Below are 21,247 nucleotides of genomic sequence, written 5' to 3' on the forward strand. Positions count from 1 at the left end.
GTCTCTTCCGTTTTATTGTTAACACTTTCAACAGTGAAGACATGGTATGTATGTTACTCTTGTAAGAGCTCTTTTTCAAGTAACAAAGCGACTGTGGCATGCCTCTTTCACTTGGCGGTTTGATTTCCCCTAACTGTTGACATCCTTACAGGGCATAGATGAGGGTCCTGAGGGGTTGAAGCTCATTTCCGACATCATCCGGGAGAAGATGGGCATTGACGTCAGCGTGCTCATGGGAGCCAACATTGCCAGTGAAGTGGCTGCAGAGAAGTTTTGTGAGACCACCATCGGTGAGGTTGGCTGGGTGGGGAGCCTTGGGAGCCCAGACATTCAGTGTTTTAAAAGTACATTTGCCATTTCTGGTATCTTCTGTAGTGGACCCTTCCTCAGGTAGATATTCAGTGGGGTGGGGATTTAATGTAAGGAGGTCATCCTGTGGGACTAAAGCGTTTCAACAGCCTCCAAAATCAAAGTAAAGGCAAGGAGACCGTTTGGACCTCCCATGAGCTGATAATGAATTATCAAGGTTAAACACAAAAAATGCAAAGTGGCTTATACTGAGAAGCAGGCGATGACATCCATGGAGGGGCTGCCCTGGCCTTAGAAAACCCAGATTTTTTTTTTCTTTTTACTCACAAATGGCAGTATCTGGATCCTCATTGGATTCCAGTGCTATCTAAAAATTGGTAGGAACGTGCTTGCTTTGGCAGCACATATACTAAAAATTGGAATGATAAAAATTGGTGGGAATGACCCCTGTTTTCAGGTGAATAATCCAAAACTCAATGAATAAGTTACCTGCCCCAAGGTCACATAGCCAATTTAGAACTCAGGCATGAACTTGTCCATCTTGTTTCCTAAATTAGAAAGCTCTTTCTACTCCTTCTTACACAACATTGGTATTGTGAAGATTTCTGCTGCTTTTAAAAATTCTCATGTGCTCATGTACCGTATTAAAATACTGATAGAAAAGTAATATTGCTATATTTGCACATGCTTTGCAAAAGTTTGAGTTTATTTACCACTCCAGAACTTACTTCCCTTGTCAAACATAGCAACAATGTGCATGATTTCTCCTTGCAGCTTTGTAAAAGGAAGCTCTAAGAGAAGTCAGGCTCTTTTCAGGAAGATAGAATGCGTGGGAAAAGGTAGCTCCTTTCATACACGCCTGCAAGTTAGGACATTTTTACTTCTTTTGCTTATTTCTCTTTCACTTTTAATTGCATAGATACTGTGGAAAATAGGGATGATCAGAAGAAAACCATTTCTTACATTTCATTTCCATTTTTTTCTGTGTGTGCAAACTATTTACGTTTATATAAGTTACGTACTGTTTTATAATTGCTTTATTTACTTAATATGTAACAACTTTCAAAGTCTGTCAACATTAATCTTCATAGCTGGATAGTATTCCAGCAACAATCCCATATATCTGGGCACTTAAAACTTTTTTTGTTTTGTTTTGAGAAATACTATCTGTGGAGAACAGAGGTATCACAAATAATATAATGAAGAAAACAAAATGGACTGTAGTCAACCCAGGTTGATATTTATAAAAATGATATATAGAGACACAGGGAAGAAAATTCAAACAGTATGAGAAAGTGTGAAATTAGAATTAAGATTGTGATTTCTCGAGCTTGGGAAGATGGTGGAGCAGGAGGACCCTGAGCTCATCCCGTCCCACATGTACAACCAGATACCATCCACATCCAAGTCAATAAACTTGAGAGGGATCCAAAGATGGGCAGAACAAACTTCACAGCGAAATAGAAGAAGCTGCATCTGACAGATTAGGAAGGTCAGAAAGGTGGAGGGAGGCTGCCCACAGGAGGGAGGGAGCTGTGTGCGTGAAGAGGGCAGAGAAAATGAGCCGTCATATCAGGGAGCTCACATGGAAACACTAATCCCCATAACATCTGGCTTTAAGAACCAGAGGGGCTGAATTCCATGAGTTTGTAAAAACAAGTGAGAATTGAATCTGGAACTTTGGAGGTCAGCTGACTCAGCACTGGGCGAGCCTGGAGGGTGAGTGATAGCTGGGTTGCTACCCTTAAAGAGACAGCAGCCTGAGCAGAGAGGCAACGTAAAAATAGCAGTTTACACAATGCTGGGGGCAAACAGGAGACAGATCTGATCATACTGATTTTGGAGCATGTTGGGGGACTTCTCTGAAAATGAGGGCTCTGACAGGTGCCATTTTTTGCTTCCACCCCCAGCATAAACACAGAGCCACAGGTGAAAGGCAGGGCTGCACAGATACTTGGAGCCTCTGCCCCAGGGCTCAGTGCAAATTAAAGTGTGTGCCCTGCCCAGCCACCGGGTGCACAGCTGTCTCCTCGCGTAGCCCCCAGCCACCACATCATGCTCAGCTGCATGCCCCCAGCTACCATCACACATCATGCCATGTGCCCCCAGCCACCATTACACACTGGGCCCAACTACACCCAACCATCATCACATGCTTTGCCCAGCCTCACGCCCCCAGCCACCCCTGTGGGCAGCTCCCAGCCACAGTGGCACTTCGGGGGATCCGGCATAGGACTAGAGACGCAACACAAATTTTGCTAACACCACCACCCCACTCCCAAGTTCCCCAGTGGGTATGTCCCCTCAGAGCTGGCCTGACTGGGTCCCACTAACACCAGAGAGAGCAAGCGCAGCCCACAAAGGCAGAGAATCAGTGCCGACAACTGCACTGAAAGGAAAAGTGACTTAGACATGACAGCAGGACATGAGCAACACACACAGGATGCTCTCCTGGAGTGCCAGGTTCTGGTGAACAGGAGATACGCACTGCAGGGACTCCTCTGCATAAAGTCACTGCATGCAAGAGAGAAGACACAGCTGACTTTCTTCACACACACAGACAGAGAGAGGCAGACAAACTGAGGAGACAGAAAAATGAAATGAAAGAAGAGGACAAGGCCACGGCCAGAGATCTAAGCAAAATAGTACAAGTAAATTGCCTGATAGAGAATTTAAAGCAGTGATCATAAGGATTCTCACTGAACTTGAGAAAAGTGGAAGACATGAATGAAATGCTTAATGCAGTGATAAGGAATAACATAGCAGAGATAAAGGGCTCAATAAATGAAATGGGAAACATGCCTGATGGAATGAGCAGCAGCAGGATGGAAGAAACAGAGGAACGAATTAGTGACCTGGAAATGGAAAGTATTCGAGCTGAACAAAAGAGAGAGAAAAGAATTATGCAAAAGGAGAATAGACTTAGAGAACTCAGCGACTCCATTAAATATAGTAACATTCGTATTATAGGAGTCTCAGAAGAAGAAGAGAGAGAAAAGGGGGCAGAAATTTTATTTGAAGAAATAATGGCTAAAAATTTCCCTAATCTGGGGGAAGGAAACAGATATCCAAATCCAGAAGGCACTGAGAACCCCCATCAAAATCAACAAAAGCAGAGGTGCCTGGGGGGCAGTCAGTTAAGTGTCTGACTCTTGGTTTTGGCTCAGGCTATGACCTCAGTGTCATGAGATCGAGCCGTGCATCTGGCTCTGCACTCAGTGCAGAGTCTGCTTGAGATTCTCTCTCTCCTTCTCCCTCTGCCCCTCCCCCTGCTCGCTCACTGTCCTCTCTCTCTCTCAAACAAATAATCTTTTTAAAAAAATCAACAAAAGCAAATCCACACCAAAACATATTGTGATTAAATTTGCAAAATAAAGTTATAAAAAAATCTTAAAAGCGGCAAGATAAAAGAAGTCAGTAACTTACAAGGGAAAACCCATAAGGCTAACAGAAAATTTTCAACAGAAATTTGGCAGGCCAGAAGGGAGTGGCATGATATATTCAAAGTGCTGAATGGGAAAAATCTGCAGCCAAGAATACTCTAGCCAGCAAGGCTGCCACTCAGACTAGAAGGAGAGATAAACAGTTTCCCAGACAAACAAAACTAAAACTAAAGGAGTTTGTGACCACTAAACCAGCCTTGCAAGAAATATTAAAGGGGACCCTTTGAGTGGAAAAGAGAGACCGAAAGTGACAGTATAAAGGGAGGAAACACAAAAGCAGGAAAAATGAATATTTCTGTAAAAAATCAAAGAACTCAAGAAAAAAAAGGATATAAAATATAGTAACATATACCTAAAACATAGGGAGAAGAGGAGAAAAGAATATGTTCAAATTTAAACAACTATCAACATAATATAGACTGCTATATGCAGAAGAGGCTATATACAAACCTGTTGGTAACCATATATCAAAAACCACTAATAAATATGCAAAGAATAAAGAGAAAGAAATCCAGACATATCACTGAGGAAAATCAGCAAAACATGAAAGAGAGAAAGACAGTAAAGGATCAGAGAAAATCTTCAGAAACAACCACAAAACAAGTAATAAAATAGCAATAAATACATATCTGTTATTACTTTGAATGTAAATGGACTAAATGCTCCAATCAAAAGTCATAAGGTATCAGAATGGATTAAAAACAAAAAGACCCATCTATATGCTGCCTACAAAAGACTCATTTTAGACTTAAAGACACCTGCAGATTGAAAGTGAGGGGGTGGAGAATCATGTATCCTGCAAATGGATGTCAAAAGAAAGCTGGAGTAGCAATACTTATATCAGACAAAATAGACTTTAAAAAACAAAGATTGTAACAAGAGACAAAGAAGGACACTACAATCTTAAAGGGGACAATCCAACAAGAAGATATAGCAATTGTAATTATGCACCCAACATAGGAGCACCCAAATACATAAAAACAGTTAATAACAATCAAAGGAAATAATAATAATACAGTAATAGTAGGGGACTTTAACACCCCCACTTACATCAGTGGACAGATCATCTAAACAAAATCAACAGGGAAACAATGGTGTTGAATGACACACTGGAACAGATGAATTTAACAGATATATTCAGAACATCCCATCCTAAGACATCAAAATACACATTCCTTTCAAGTACACATGGAGCATTCTCTAGAATAGATCACATATTAGCCCACAAAGCAGGCCTCAACAAATAGAAGAGGATTTTAAGTCATACTATGTACCTTTTCTGACCACAACACTATGAAACTAGAACTCAACCACAAGAAAAAATATGGAAAGACCACAAATACATGGAGGTTAAATAACATGCTACTAAATAATGAATGGGTCCACCAGGAAATCGAAGAAATAAAAAGATGATACAAATGAAAATGAAAACAAAATAGTCCAAAACCTTTGGGATTCAGCAAAAGCGGTCCTAAGAGGGAAGTAAATAGCAATACAGGCCCAGCTCAAGAAGCAAGAAAAATCTCAAATAAACAATATAAACTTAGACCTAAATGATCTAGAAAAAGAACAACCAACAAAACCTAAAACCAGCAGAAGGAAGGAAATAATAAAGATTACAGCAAAAATAAATGATGTAGAAACTAAAAAAAAAGAAAAAGAAAAAAATAGAACAGATCAATGAAACCAGAAGCTGGCTCTTTGAAAAAAAAAAATGAAATTGATAAACCTCTAGCCAGACTTATAAAGAAAAAAAGAGAAATGACACAAATAAAATCACAAATGAGAGAGGAGAAATAACAACCACAACAACACAGAAATAACAAACAATTAGAAGAGAATATTATGAAAAACTATATGCCAACAACCTGGAAGAAATGGATAAATTCCTAGAAACAAACTATCAAAACTGAAACAGGAATAAGGAGAAAACTTGGGACAGACCAATAACCAGCAAAGAAATTGAAACAAGTAAAAAAAACTCACAACAAATAAATGTCTAGGACCAGATGGCTTCACAGGTGAATTCTACCAAACATTTAAAGAAGAGTTGATGCATATTCTTCTTAACCTATTCAAAAAAAAAATAGAAGAGGAAGGAAAACTTCCAGGTTCATTCTGTGAGGCCAGTATTACCCTAATACCAAAACCAAACAAAGATACCACTAAAAAAGAGAACTACAGGCCAATATCCCTGATGAACATGGATGCAAAAATTCTCAACAAAATACTAGCAAACCAAATTCAACAGTACATTAAACAAATTATTCACCACAATCAAGTTGAGATTTATTGGGTTGCAGAGTTGGTTCATTATTTGCAAATCAATCAGTGTAATCATATTAATAAGACAAAGGATAAGAACCATATGATCATTTCAATAGATGCCAAAAAAAGCATTCAACAAAGCACAGCATCTATTCATGATAAAAACCCTCACACAGCAGGTTTAGAGGGAACATGCCTCAACATAATAAAGGCCATATATGAAAAACCCACAGCTAACATCATCCTCAATGGGGAAAAATTGAGAGCTTTTCCTCTAAGATGAGGAACAAGACAAGAGTGTTCACTTTTACCACTTTTATGCAACATAGTACTGGAAGTCCTAGCCACAGCAAGCAGACAAGAAAAAGAAATAATAGGAATCCAAATCAAACTTTGATGATTTGCAGATGACATGCTACTGTATATAGAAAACCTGAAAGACCACCAAAAAACTGGTAGAACTGATAAATGACTTCAGTAAAATTGCAGGATACAAAATCAGTGTACAGAAATCTGTTGTATTTCTGTACACCAATAATGAAGCAGTAGAAAGAGAAATTAAGAAAGCAATCCCATTTATAATTGCACTACAAATAATAAGATACCTAGGAACAAACCTAACCAGAGGTGAAAAACCTGTATTCTGAAAACTATATGACACTGATGAAAGGAATTGAAGATGACATAAAGAAATGGAAAAACATTCCATGCTCATAGATTGGAAGGGCAAATATTGTTAAGATGTCTATACTACTCAAAGCAATCTACATATTCAGTGGAATCCCTATCAAGATACCAACAACATTTTTCACAGAACTAGAATAAACAATCTTAAAATTCATATGGAACCACAAAAGACCCCGAATAGCCAAAATAATCTTGAAAAAGTAAAGCAAAACTGGAGGAATCACAATCCTGGACTTCAAGTTATATTACAAAGCAGTAATAATCAAATCAGTATGGTATTAGTACAAAAATAGACAAAGATCAATGGAACAGAATAGAAAACCCCGAAATAAACCCACAATTACATGGCCAATTAATCTTTGACAAAGCAGGAAAGAATATCCAATGGGAAAAAGATAGTCTCTTCAACAAACAGTTTTGGGAAAACTTGAGAGCAACGTGCAAAAGAATGAAAGTGGACCACTTTCTTACATCATACACAAAAATCAATTCAAATGAATTAAAGACCTCTAAATGTGAGACCTGAAACCATAAAAATCCTAGAAGAGAACAGAGGCAGTAACTTCTTTGACATCGGCCATAGCAACTTTTTTCTGGATATGTCTCCTGAGGCAAGGGAAACAAAAGGAAAAATAAACTATTGGGACTGCATCAAAATAAAAAGCTTCTACACAGTGAAGGAAACAATCAACTAAGCAAAAAGGCAACCTACAGAATGGGAGAAGATATTTACAAATGACAGATCAGGTAAAGGGTTAGTATCCAAAATATATAAAGAACTTAACAGCACTCAACACCCAAAAACCAAATAATCCAATTGAAAAAATGAGCAGAAGACTTGAACAGATACTTCTTCAAAGAAGACATCCAGATGGCCAACAGACACATGAAAAGATGCTCAATATCACTTATCATCAGGGAAATCAAAACTACCATGGGATATCACCTCACACCTGTCAGAATGGCTAAAATCAACAACACAAGAAACAACAGTGTTGGCAAGGATGTGGAGAAAGGGGAACCATCTTGCACCATTAGTGGGAATGCAAACTGGTGCAACCACTGTGGAAAACAGTATGGAGGTTCCTCAAAAAGTTCAAAATATGGGGAGCCTGGGTGGCTCAGTTGGTTAAACGTCTGACTTTGTGTTTTGGCTCAGGTTATGATCTCAGGGTCGTGAGATTGAGCCCTGCATCTAGCTCCACGCTGAGCTGGCGGGATCTGCTTGAGATTCTTTCCCGCTCTACCCCCTCCCCCAAAATAAATAAAATCTTAAAAAAAAAAAAAAGTTAAAAATAGAACTACTCTACAATCCAACAATCACTCCTGGGTATTTACCCTAAAAATATAAGAACATTAATTCAAAGGTATACATGCACCCCTATGTTTATAGCAGCATTATTTATAATAGGCAAGTTATGGAACCAGCTCAAGTGTCCACAGATTGATGAATGGACAAAGATGTGGCATACACACACACACACACACACACACACACACACACACACACACACACACACCACAGTGGAATATTACTCAGCCATAAAGAATGAACTCTTGCCATTTGCAACAACATGGATGGATGGAGCTAGAAAGTATTATGCTAAGTAAAATAAGTCAGTTAGCAGAAGATAAATGCCATATGATTTCCCTCGTGGAATTTATGAAACAAACAAAAAACAAGCAAAGGGAAAAAATAAGAGAGACAAATCAAGAATCAGACCCTTAATTATAGAGAACAAACTGATAGTTACCAGAGGAGCAGTAGTGGGGGAAATGGGTAAATGGATGATAGAGATTAAGGAGGGCACTTGTGATGAGCACCAGGTGATGTATGGAAGTGTTGAATCACTATATCATACACCTAAAACTAAATATAAAACTGTATGTTAACTAGAATTAAAATAAAAACTTTTTAAAAAGTTAAAAACAAAAATCCACAGCAAATCTTAAGGTATCTACTAAGAAAATCGAGATTCAGGGAGTTATAGTGACTTACCCAAGATTATACAGCTAGTCATTGGTGGAATCAAGATTTGGATCAGGATTGTCTGACTTCAAGCTCATCTAAAGACGCCATATAATGGTGTCCTTTTTTAGTTGGTTCCTAACTCACCGGTGACTTGGGATCATTCCTGTGAAGGTACAAGGGCTTACCAATTTCTGTGCCCACCTCTTGAGCTCTTCTGCATGGAAAGGGGCCTGGTTCTGTTCACATAGAGATCCATGGGGTTTCCAGAAAATCACAGGCCAGTAGAGCAGGAAGGAACCTCGTGTCATCCAGACCATCCCCTGCTTTACAGATGAATGAGTTACTTATACAAGATCACACAGGCAGAGGGAAATAGTCTTGAATCTGCTCTCTACCTAACACTGCCTTAGGAAGAAATTGTGAACTTTGCTGGTGGATCTCGTTTATTCATCAAATTGTTTAGCAGATTTGAGCCATTTATATAAAATCATGAGATTAGTCAATTTTAATCAAATGCAGTATGAAATAGCCAAGGATAGGTCTGTTGTGCAAACATCCTCCAGGCTCAATTACCAAATGGCCAGCGTCTCACATTTATCACAAGAAGCATTAAATTTCTTATATAACTTATTTTCTATGCCAGCATTTTGAGCAGTAAGAAATAAGGGAAAATGTAATCTGTTCTTGTCACAGAAATTGTTACATGAAAAAGGAAAAACATATCAAAAATTTCCACATCCATTCTCCAGACTGAAAACATGGTGTTCCTCCATAATAGCAATAGCATCCTTAAAAAAAAAAAAAAAAAAAAAAAAATTGTAATTTCCCTCCCTCTTCCCGAAGGGAATCCCTGTTAGCAGTTTCTAAGTATCCTTCCAGGAAAAAAAATTGTCATATACTAGCCTATATATAGGTTTTATTCTTTCACAGTTAATTCTTTTATCCACCTGTGATTTTAATGTAGCCTGTGAAATTATATAATTACTTTTATTAAATTGGCAATCAGTTTTAGCAATCAGTTGGTTGGAAATGGCTGGTTGCCCTAATCATTCTGTAAGGCTGAGATACCATCTCCAATCCTTGATTGAAACCAGTGTCTACCTATAGAGTTTTGGCTAGAATTTTTATGTACCTCTAAGCCATGTTCATTGTAGGAAAGCTTCTAGTTGGGCACATTAGGCTCTTTTGTAAAGACAGACAAATGCACAGAAGTTATGTCTCTTGCCCTCTGGCTTCTGTTATCCAATGTGTCCACTGCCTTCTCTGTGGATTGGATTGCGGTTGGCAACAGTGACCTGAATTAAATTAAGTAAAACATTGAAAAGGAGATAAAACCCAAAGGTGATATTTTCTAAGTTGTCTTAAATAACCTGAACTTAACCATGAGGAAATAACAGACAAGCCCAAAGTAAAAGACATGTTACAAAACAACTGGCTTGCACTCTTCAAAAATGTCCATGTCATGAAAGACAACGAAAGATTAAAGAGTGTCCTGGATTAAAGAAGATTCGAGAGAGACGTGCCTGCCAAATGCAGTAGGATCCTGGCTTGGGGGAGGGAAGGTTGCCATGAAAGACAGCACTGCACTAAGAGGCGAGATTGGAATGTGAGTTGTATATTAGATAATTTTCCAACATTAAGTTTCCTGCATTTGATAATTTTACTGTGGTTAATCCAGATCTCCTTTCTTGATGACATTAGCAACCAACTCATTCTTAATTAAGGTAGATTCAGGAGTTTTAGCCCCCTGGAATCTTCTGTGGAGGAAGAAGAAAAAACAGCCTTGTTTTTCAGTAGCTTGTAAAGATACTGACATGGTGAACTGTGGTGCCCCCTTGCGGTGAGAGTTCCCTTCATTCTCGGGACTGACTTCAAGAACTGGAGACTTTGTCCCCTGTCACCTCACAAATATTTTTCAAAGCCTATTATGTATCCCGCATCTGCTAGATGTCGAGGGTACATAAGCTCCTTGGGAGCTTCCAAGCACACACACAAATAAAGAGGGTTTGAAGGTGTCCTATTACATAGGTTGATTATCTCTAAAACTTGGCATGAAACAGAAGGGAGGTGTCCCTGTCTTTGGTTCATATTGAGTTTGGGGCCGCCCTTCCCCATGGCTGTTGGACATTACTCGTTCTGGACCAGATGGTCTGGGTCCCTGCTTCCCTCATCACTACTTATGATTGGTAATAATACAGTTAGTGCTTTCCTAGCTGTGACTTAAAATAATAATTTTTTTAAAAGTACACCTGAGAAAAAGTGAGATCGCAGTAAATCAAGCCCACCTCTCTGAGGGACACTGTGTATAATTTGCAGCCGCAGAGGACCCGACAGACCCCACCTGTATCAGTGGCCGTGGAGAGTGCCCTTCTCCCTGCCTGTTTTGTCTGTCAGATTGCTCACAGCAGCATCTCGCTTCGAGCTCTAGACAGCTGGATTAGTGACCTGAGTGAGGGGCTTGTCTGTGGTGCTCATGATCGTCCTTTGTGTTGGAGCACTGAGCAGTGGCCCATGGTGAGGGACACAGGAGAAAGACAGTAATGATGTCATGTGGAAGCTGGGGGCTAGTTTACTCAACCCAGGTGATGAAATAGTGTTGCACAGAATCACCCACGTGGTCTGGTGGACTGTTTGAAAAGGGAAGAGGAGAGTTTGCTCAAACGGGACACAGTTCTAATATTTGGAGAACTCAACTAAATAATAGATAACAGCAATGCTTGTAGAATAGAAAATGTGTTTCTAAGTGTTGGGTGTAGAGATTTTAAACATTTTATTATGGACAGTGTCTTAAAAGGAGAGGCAGAACAGTGTCATGAGCCCCATGTATCCATCATCCATCTTCCACTCTCCCCTGGATTATTTTGACATTGTATAACTTATGCGTGTAATCATAATTGTTGACAGTCATCTTTTTTTCTTCACTGGAAGAATACAGCTCTGTGATGTTTATTTGGGTTTTGCTGGTTTATCTCGCCAACCCCCCCCCCCCCCCCCCCCGCAAGGAAGCATAGCATAGAGTCAGAGCGTGGGCCTTGGAGCCATAGTACCTGGGTTAGAATTGGGCTCCGCCTTCTGCCGTGTGACCCTGGGCAAGCTGGTAAACCTCTCTGGGCCTCCTGTCTGTAAATGGGCAAATACAGTCCTAAGTGTGTGTCGGCCGTCCCCATCGTTACTCTATAGGACCTCTGTGTGCACTAATAGGCTGTTTTCACATCTGCTTCTTATTTAACCCCACAATAATCCTGAGGGGGCCATAGTATTTTACTCATGAGGAAGCTGAACCTGAAGTAGGTGAAATCAGAGGTTTGCAGACTTGTCTGCGGGAGTCATCTGGGGAGCTTCAAAAGTTAACTGAGGCCTGCTCCACCACGGAGACTGATTTAATCGGCCAGGGATGTGGCCGGGCATTGGTATCATTAACGATCCCCAGGTGACTGTAAGGTGCAGAGACACGTGTGGGAACACGCTTGGGAACCTAGAGGCGGGCAAAGCCCCAGTACTGTAGTCCTGAGTGAAGCTTTCTGCCATCATTGTGTGCTGACATTGGCATGGGAGCCAGGACGTGGCTGGGAAGGTTTATCATCTGGTTTTCAGGGCCTCCCAGAGCCGAGCCCCACCCCACACCCTCACTGATCAGAGCAGATTTCACACCAGGCATTATGCGGAAAGTTTCGTTTGTGTTTGTCTTAGTTTTCATCCCAAGTCCCTAGACAAAACAAAAGAAGGGAAAGTAAAAACTACAGAGGCTCCATCCCATTCCAGGGCCTGTCTCAGGGGATAGGATGTAGCAGTAGCAAAAACCAGTATTCTTTGAATGCATTTCCATCTTCGCCTGGTCAGTCAATGAAAAAAGTTGTTGATGTTTGTATCAGTTCTGTATCGCCATAGTGGTGCTAAGTATCGATCACAGAATCTCAGTGGCATACAAAGTAAGCACAGCTAACATCTGTGGGTCCCCTGTGGGTGGGCTGCTCTGGGCTGGAGCTGCTGGGCTGGGTGGCTCTTCCTTAAGGGCCCAGTGGGCTAGCCAGGGAATGTTCTTTCACTGAAGGCAGAGGTACAAGGAAACCAGCCCTACTTCTGCACAAGTGGGCTGGAAGTATCCCCTGGGTCATGTCTGCTCATGTCCTGTTGACCAAAGCAAATCACATGACTGAGCCCAAAGTTAAGGGGTAGGGAAATATGCCCCATTTGCTTTGAGTCCAAGCACGTCACATGGTCAAGCCTAACATGAGTGGAAGGGAATGCACTCTTTTCCAGTGGAAAGGACAGGGTGGGTGGTTTTGAACGGGAATCTGTTACAAATGAAAACCTGGAAGTTGCCTTTGTAAGTGTTTATGGTAGCAGAAAGTTGCAACAGTTTTAGGGATTAAACATAGAAAGATACTTAGATAAAAAAGAGCACATATACACAGTAAAACACAAAGCAGCTATTTAAAATGATGTAGCAAATATGTCATTGAAAATTATTCATGCCACAAAATGGGGGAAAGCAGATTATGAAATGTTACGTTGCCAATTCTGAGAGGAACTATGTATATTCATATTTCAGTAGGTTAAAGATGCGTGCCAAATTGCTAATGATCGTCTGTGGGAGAATTATGGAATACTTTTATTTTCTATTTCTACTCCTGAATTTTCTGCACTTTCTGTGGTGAATATACATTACTTATTCCAATAAGAAAAACATTCGAAACTGTTAGATGTGGAAGTTAAGATTAAGCATTCTTATTAATTCTTTCTAACCTGTCAATAGGCACCAAAATAATGGAGAACGGCCTTCTCTTCAAAGAGCTTCTGCAGACTCCAAATTTTCGAATTACTGTGGTTGACGACGCAGACACTGTCGAACTTTGTGGTGCTCTTAAGGTAAAGTCGGCCTTGTTACTTCTGCTCAAGGAGAGGAGCTAATCATGCCCAGGGCACTGTCCGAATTATCAAATCCAATCCTGAAGAGTGGGCTCTGTGTTCTGTGCTTGTACTTGAGAGAAGAATACTGAATTGAGAGCCTTGTGTATCACTTCCTGCTTTGCCTCAGCCTGTGCTGGGTGGTTGGACTTCCTCTTCCAGGCCGCTTTGCTTTCATTTGTAAATTGGGGGCGGCGGGGTTGGGACATGTGGTGTTTTGTTGTTTGGGAAATTGGCAGCATTGATATTTAAAAAGCATGGAGGGTACCTTGATTGTAGAGTTTCACAGGGGACCAAAGCATTCTTTTTTTCTCCCCCACTATGAATTCATATATTTTTCTTACACATTGTCTTGAGTGGGGAAGGGACTTACTCCCTCTGAATTATGCTACTCCTTTGGTTTGATGGCTTGGCTGGTTGTTCTTTTTAAAGGGAAAACAGTCTGCTGCTGACAAAGGCTTTTCTAGGAATAGTTTTATCTTTATCCGTAAAGGGAAATGGTCAGTGAAAGAAGCAGCTTCTGTTAGCCGGTGGCTTGGGAGGGTAGAGGGAAGTTTCCACATGGGCTCCTGACCTGTTCCACTCTGCCTGTGGAAGTCTTCTTGGTGGGGGGGAGGGGGGCTCTCTAGCCTGATGCTGGGAAACAGCCAGTGGGAAGCTGGGCTACACTCTCTGATCCTTCCCCCCGCCCCCAACTGGAATCAGCTGCCTTCTTAAAAAAAAAAAAAGCCTCGATGTGAATGAATGCCCCCCTTTGAGGCACTTTTGAGTCTTTTCTTTTGTAGCAAAAGCCGCTTTTCAGGAATTTGAGCACCTCAGGAAGGAAGTCAGGCAATCGGGCTTGGGCTTAGGCTTTGTCAGGTAAAAATTGCAAAGATAGAAAGTATGCTGCAAAGACGAGAATCCAAAGAATGCCTTCCCGTTCTTTGTCTCGATTGTACATACGTCCTTTTTTCTCATCAGAGTTTAAAACCACTTTGTAGAATTCATATCGCATGTGTTTGTGTGGTCACGTGTCCCTGTAAATGAGGATTTTAAGAAGGAAAGCCAGTGAAAAGCTCGGGCTCCCCCAGGGGCAGCACACGACCCCATTTTTGAGTGTGGGGGGGCATTCTTCACGTTACGGGCAGGCCCTCTTACACAGTTAAGGCACGGGCTTTGGCTGCCTTGTGTGTTTTTTGGGTTGAGATTTTTATGTGCTTTTAATAGTCCTTCATTAAACTAATGACCACTTGACAGCAGGGGCATCATGAACGCCTAATTGCTCAGCACCAGCCTGTGTTGCTCCAAAACAGTTTTTAAGTGACTGGATATTTTTGGTGGTGGATGGAGAAGCTGTGAGATCCTGCCCAGAACAAAGAGGGCTTGGGGGAGAAGAAAGATTCTAGATGGAGGGTTCTGGAAAAGATTCAGCTAATGGGACCTCATGCTGGTTTTGTGTCTGAACTTAGACTGGCTTTTCATTTTTGTTGGCAGGAAACCTGTAATGGATCTGTGCCTGCTACCGGGACAGAGCATGGTTCGTGGGGGGCAGAGACAGATTGGGGTGGAGGACCATTTATCTTCCTTCCTCTGGCTATCCTTTGAAACAGTGTCAGTTACCGTCATTCCTGTTGGCTTGCATCAGAGCTGGGATTTTTGGAAACTGAGAAATGGGCATTTTTGGCTGTAACTGAGTCTAACCGTTTGGTCATAGAGATAAGGAGACAGAGATCCAGAGAGATTAAATCGCTCAAATGTAGCAAATACGGACACAGTTGGAGTGTGAATGCAGGTTCCAAGAATCTTAGTCTTGTGTTCTTTGGTTACTATGTACAGCCTGACTTTTTTGGTTTGTGTCCAGTTGAATAAAATGAAGCCCTCCCTTGTCAGAGGCTGCCAAGGCAAGGACAATTGGACATCGTTTCTTTTATTACATAACTAATAGTTTGTTGTTTTTTCTGATTATAAAAGTAGTGCACATTCATTGTGCTTCACACAGCAGAAGGGTGTAAAGAAAGTGAAAATGACCGATAATCCCTACATCCTCAGATCACCACTGTTGATGTTTTTTCTATACCCTTCCAGTCTTTTTAGTGAGTGCACATATATATGTGGCCCCTTTTAAAAACAAAAACTGGATCGTACTGTTCAAATAGTTTGACATGTTTTACTCTTTCACATTAAATTAATAGTCTTCAGTAATCTCCATTCTAGCAATCAAAGAAATGTACACTCTTTTTTGATGCTCAAAAACATGAGGGCACTTGAGTTACCAAAAAAAGAAAAGGTAACAGCTCACTACAAGGATAAAACCAAAAAGAAACTGTAAAGGTTTTATGCAAAATCATTTTGTAACAGTGCATTTTACTGCCTTCAGAATGTCCTTTACCCCTGACCTGTATTAATCTCCAGTAAGGGAATATCTTTTTTAAATATCCACTTTATTTAAGCCTAATTCATGTACATTAAACTGTATCTATGTAAAGTACCTAATACAGTGGGTTGTTTTTTTTTTAAAGATTTTATTTATTCATTTGTGAGAGAGAGAGAGAACAAGCAGAGGGAGAGGCAGAGGGAGAGGGAGAAGCAGACTCCCTGCTGAGCAAGGAGCCAGATGTGGGACTCGATCCCAGGACCCTGGGATCATGACCTGAGCTGAAGGCAGACGCTTAACCATCTGAGCCACCCAGGCGCCCAATACAGTGGGTTTTAACAGTTGTGTGCATATACCCTGAAAATCACCACCATAATACAGAACATTTCCATCATCCCCAAGCGATTCTTTGTGTCCCTTTTCAGTCCCTACCCCAGCCAGGCAGCCACTGATCTGCCTTTGTACACTACAGTTTGCATTTTCTAGAACTTTCATAATGGAGTTGTACAGTATCTACTGTTCTACATGTGGCTTCTTTCACTGAGGGTGTATTTTTGTTTGTTTTAATGTAAATTTTAAGTGGCACTCCTTACAGAAAAGCACAAAAATCATAACTGTAAAGTTCAACTTACCATTTTTAACAGATGCTTTATCAGGATTAGGTTTCATTAACAGAGACCCAAGATGATAGTGGCTGAACACAGTAGAAGTTAATTTCTTTCTTATGTAAAAAATCCTGAATCCATGTGATAGCTCCATTCTACAGAATTCTCAGGGACCTAGGCTCCTTCCTGCTCACAAGGGTAGGCCCTTGTCCTACTGTTCTAAAATGGTGACCAGAGTTCCAACCGTCACGTCTTCCTCCCAGGCATTAGGGTGGGAAAAAAGAAAGGATAAAGGGCACGTGACAGCTGTCCTTTAAGGCAGGTTCTGGGGAGCCACAATGTAATAATTTGGCTTCATCTCAATGGGCAGTACTTAATTGTGTTACTATACCTAGCTGCAAGAGACATTGGGAAATGTTTTTTTTTCCCCCTCTTGGTCAGCCATATACTTGCGTGAAAGTCAGGGACTCTTACGACTCTGGAAGGGGAAAGTAGATTGGGGCATAACCCCAGACCCTGTGTCACAGCCACATGACATTCCCTTGCAGGGCTGTTCTGTAGTGAGGTTAAGCACCCCTGATGTCTGGGCATATAAGTTTCTTCCCAGGGCTTTTCCTGAGATAAGCCACGCTGTGAAGCATAGCCTCAGGCCTAGTGTCTAGCCAGGGCCGCTTCCGGGATCCAACTAGCCATATGTGGCTCTTTGCATTTATGTTCGAATTAATTAAAACTTAAAAAAAAAAATGAAGAGTTCCATTTCTGAGTCACAGTAGCCCCATTTCAAAGACTCCGTAGCTACATGAGTCTTCAGGGAGTCTCAGTGGCTAGCGACTCCTCTGTTGCATGAGCAGACAGAAAACATTTACATCATTGCAGAAGCTTCTACTGGACATCACTGCTCTAGGGTGCCCTGCCTGGTGGGCTCACTGTAGGCTTGACCCTCAGCCCTCCTTGAACCTCAGCGGGGCTGCCTTCTGCAGAGCATGACCTGCAAGCGGTAACACGGTGCCTTGTCCAGGGTCAGCCTACACTCTGCAATCAAGAGTTTTCCCTTAGGCCCAGAGCCCTAGGAGCTGGCCTCAGGCAGAGGAGTGCTGCCCCTACAGGAAACAGTGACTGCCGCCTGGGTTTCAACTGGAGCCCTGTGTCCTGGGTGGTGAGAGTGTTTGCATAACCCGCAGGTAGTCTGGGCCGGGCAGCTTCTCAACTTTTGCATTCTTCCCTTGGGGAGGCTAGGAGTGGAAGGAATGGAGTCCCATCCAACCCGCCCCGGTTCAGAATTGCAAAGACGCGCTTCAGGGTGAATGATTGCCTCTGAGTATTGCCATAACCCCGGAAATGGGGAAGGGCTTAAGCCCGTCTGTCTTCTGAAAATCATGGTATTTTTAGCTCCAGAATAGTTTAAAGCAGATTTAAATGCACAGTGGATAATGGTAACTTTCACAGCTGAGCGATCTCGGAGGACATCTGCTTGGATGCTATTCAAACATGACCTGACTGGTTCAGTGTGTTTATTTTTCTTTTGACAGTGATAAGTGGTAGAGGGAGAGAATGAGAGTTTCAAGATCCATCATAAGGCAATTAAACTGGATCGGTGCCCAGGGTCCCCTTGGAAGGGAGGAGTTTACCCTGCAGTGGCTCCTGCTCCTCTCTACCTCCCCCCCCCGGCCCCGTCAGCCATCTAGGGGAAACTGAGGTAGTCCTCATCTGTGTGCCCTGTGTGCCCTGTGGTAAAGGGGTCACAGAAGGGCCAAGAGAGTGTCTGCAGTCCCAGGCCATGGGCACCCTCATGGGTCTTTTCTCTGAGAGCAGTGACACGAAAGGTCAGAAGCATTGCTCTGGAGCTCAGGGCTCATCCACACAGCTCCGGCTTGGATGCTTCCAGTGACTGAGAGCTCACTCCTTCACCTCCAAGTCCTTTGGGTTGGGTGAGGTCAGCTCAGATCTGAGGTGGCCCCTCTGTGCCTTTGATTCATTGACCTAGAGCGGCACAGTGTGATCTACCCCCCTGGAGAGAACTCTGGGCCCAGGCAGCCTGGTCCTGCAGGTACCCACCATGTGACCTTGGGCCAGCTACCCACCCGTGTGTGGGGGAGTTTCCTCACCTCTCCCTGAGCATAATCATGGGGTCCGCCTTGTAGGAATGTTGTGAATATTAAACCAGTTAATAGTACTGGAAGCACTTAGAGCAGTTCAAGAAGGTTAGCTGTTATTTTCATTATTTCCCCCCAAAATCTGTTCTCCTAAGCCTACCCTTTTTACCTCCCAAGCGCACATGCAGGCCAGAGAGGCCCTCCCCTTTGACATCTGATTGCAGAGGGTTCAGGAAGGTCTCCGACCCAAGGCAGGGGGCGGGGGGGGGGGAGGGGGGAGGATGGCCAGGCCAAATTTGCCATACCATGGAAGAGGCAAGGCGCAGGGAACAGAGTGGGCCTGGGAAGCCAGGCCCTGGGACGGACGGCATCCCTCACCAGCGAGAGGTGTTCTCGGTAAGCCGCTGAACCTCCGTGAGCCAGCCAGGAGGCAAGGGACACGCATGCCAGGGTTGTCACGAGAATTCAGAGGAGACCGTGTGTGCAGTGGGCGCACTGTAGGCCCTTCATAAATAATCCCTCTCTCCTCCTCTGTGTCTAGGAGCCCCTTGTTGGAAGGAAGTCATTGTATCTCTCAGTCAGTCTGTAGACATGTACTGAGGTTGGTTCGTCAAGTAACCTCCAGAATGGGTCACGTTGCAGTGAAGGGGGCACTGGAGACGGTCCAGGCGGCGGCAGATAGCCATTTCAACAGTCACTGTTTGGATCCTAGGCCTTGGCATGTTGCCATGGTAACTTCAATACAACCGTTCAGCACGCTCACCCAACAGTTGGCCTCATGGCCTCTGTGCTCAGTCCCCCTGCATGCCCCAGGTGTCTCTTTGTTGCCACAGGACTGCCCCCACTTATCTGCAGCCTTGGGGCTGGCCACAGCTGCACCAGCTTTCCTGGAAGAATGTCACCACCAGAAGGGCCTTGGAAGATTTTATCCAAGCCCTGAATTTTACCCCTGAGGCCCAGAATGCTCAGAGAGGTGGAGTCATTGTCCCAAGGTCGCAGAGCAATGAGGCAGAGAGAGAACCACAGGTGGGAGGCCATCCAGCTATCAGTGCATGTGCTTCCCGTGCCTCCCCCGGCTTCCTTCGTCCGGCTGCTCTGCCAGGAGGGGTGTTTGGGTCTGTCTGGACTCAGCCCTTGGGTGTTCGTACCATCCCCGGTTCATCGTTGCATGGTGCCCCACCTAAAAGCTTAGGGGGTTGTTTCACCCCTCAGCATCTCGGGGCTCCTTCCCCACCGCCTCTCCCCTCTCCTCTTCACACGAGGCTGCCAGAGCCTAAGAGTGTGCCAAGCCAGGAGTTGCCCGCTTCCTGCGTTGGTGAGCATGCGCAGCAGGTGCCTGGGGAGGGATGGGTGCTGTCGAGGGCTGATCAAACCCAGAGCTTCCATTGCCTGCGTGGGTAGGAAGGAGTTGGGAGGCTTCTGCAGGTACATACAGAAGTTAATACCGTAGGAAAACACAGGCTCTCTGCTCAGGCCATGAATGCAGAAGACCCGATTTCCCCGTCAGCTCTACATGCAGCTGTGGGCAGCGGGCTCTACATGGAGTCTGGCCTTTGTAAGGGGGAGAGGGATCCACCTGGAAGCTACTTTGTTGGTCTGTTAGAACAGCCCATAACCTCACTGGAAGACCCTCTAGAGCACAGAAAGAGAGCGAATTCGTCTAAAATCTGCACGTGCTCATGCCAGCTTTCTGATCATTTTTTAGAGAATTGTTTTACTCTTCCCTTTCCGTGTCAGTAGCCACAAGAAGAATAGCCAGCAACCAGAGTAAGCCCTGGGATTATTCCCGAGGAAGAGAATAAGATTTCGGGGCCCCTTCACTCCCATCCCCTCTTCTAGGCCTCTTCATTCCGCCCTTGAAGCTTGGAAGAGAGGGTGCTGTTTTATTGGTGTATTGGAAGTAGACAAAAGCTTCAGCTGGGCTCAGTGGTTTTTGGGTTTTTTTTTTTTTTTTTCTTTTTCATCTGCAATGGCTTTGTGTCTTCGGTCTCCCGGTGAGTGATAGCTGTGTTTAAATGGCCAGCTCTGTTTCTCAGGGTGAGCCTGGCCACATCAGTGCTGCGTTTGATGTATTTTATTAGAAACTGCATATCAACCAGAGAAGACATTTTTCCTCCCCGGTTTGTTCTGTTTTTAACCTCGTCCGTCAAATTCTATAGGCCTGATGTTTTGAGAGAGAATTCTTTCATTAATAAAAAAACACTTTTTCTTTTTTTTTTTTTTTGGAGGAAAAGATGTGCTTATTTCATCTCCTATTCGTTACCAATTAGCTTCATATTTTAAGGTCTCTCCAGGCACAAATTCATCAGTAGCCACCGGGTAGTATGGAAAAATGCTAGTGGAGTTAGACAAAGGCAAAATACCTGCATTTTCCCTGGCATCAAGCATTCTCGGTGCAGGAGGCGGTCACGTGGGCGGGGCTGGGAGCCCAGGGACTTGCCCGAAGTCCCAAATGAGTGGGCACATGCAGATATTACTTGTCATATATAGTTGTTTGGTTTTCCACGGGATTTGAGGCCTAGCTCAGACGCCCCCTCCTTGGTGCAGGCTTCCCTGCTCTGAAATGAAGCTTGTGGCCCCTGTCACCCCTCCGCTCGCTCTCGTCC

The 21,247-nt window shown here is 43.1% G+C and overlaps 1 protein-coding gene across 2 annotated transcripts in view; it reads left to right on the forward strand.

Annotated features, from left to right (window-relative positions):
- Positions 1 to 21,247, forward strand: part of GPD1L (glycerol-3-phosphate dehydrogenase 1 like) — a 57,708-nt gene that overhangs the window by 25,659 nt on the left and 10,802 nt on the right. For both annotated transcript variants that reach the window (XM_028107080.2, XM_028107081.2), the window contains exons 4-5: positions 152 to 290; positions 13,436 to 13,548. In XM_028107080.2, coding sequence (XP_027962881.1) covers positions 152 to 290; positions 13,436 to 13,548 — 252 coding nt within the window. The remainder of the gene's footprint in view (positions 1 to 151; positions 291 to 13,435; positions 13,549 to 21,247) is intronic.

The sequence above is a fragment of the Eumetopias jubatus genome, unplaced genomic scaffold (assembly GCF_037043125.1).
Source record: "Eumetopias jubatus isolate StellerSeaLion01/CBP00866 unplaced genomic scaffold, mEumJub1_p1.0 scaffold_1, whole genome shotgun sequence".
NCBI lineage: Eukaryota > Metazoa > Chordata > Mammalia > Carnivora > Otariidae > Eumetopias > Eumetopias jubatus.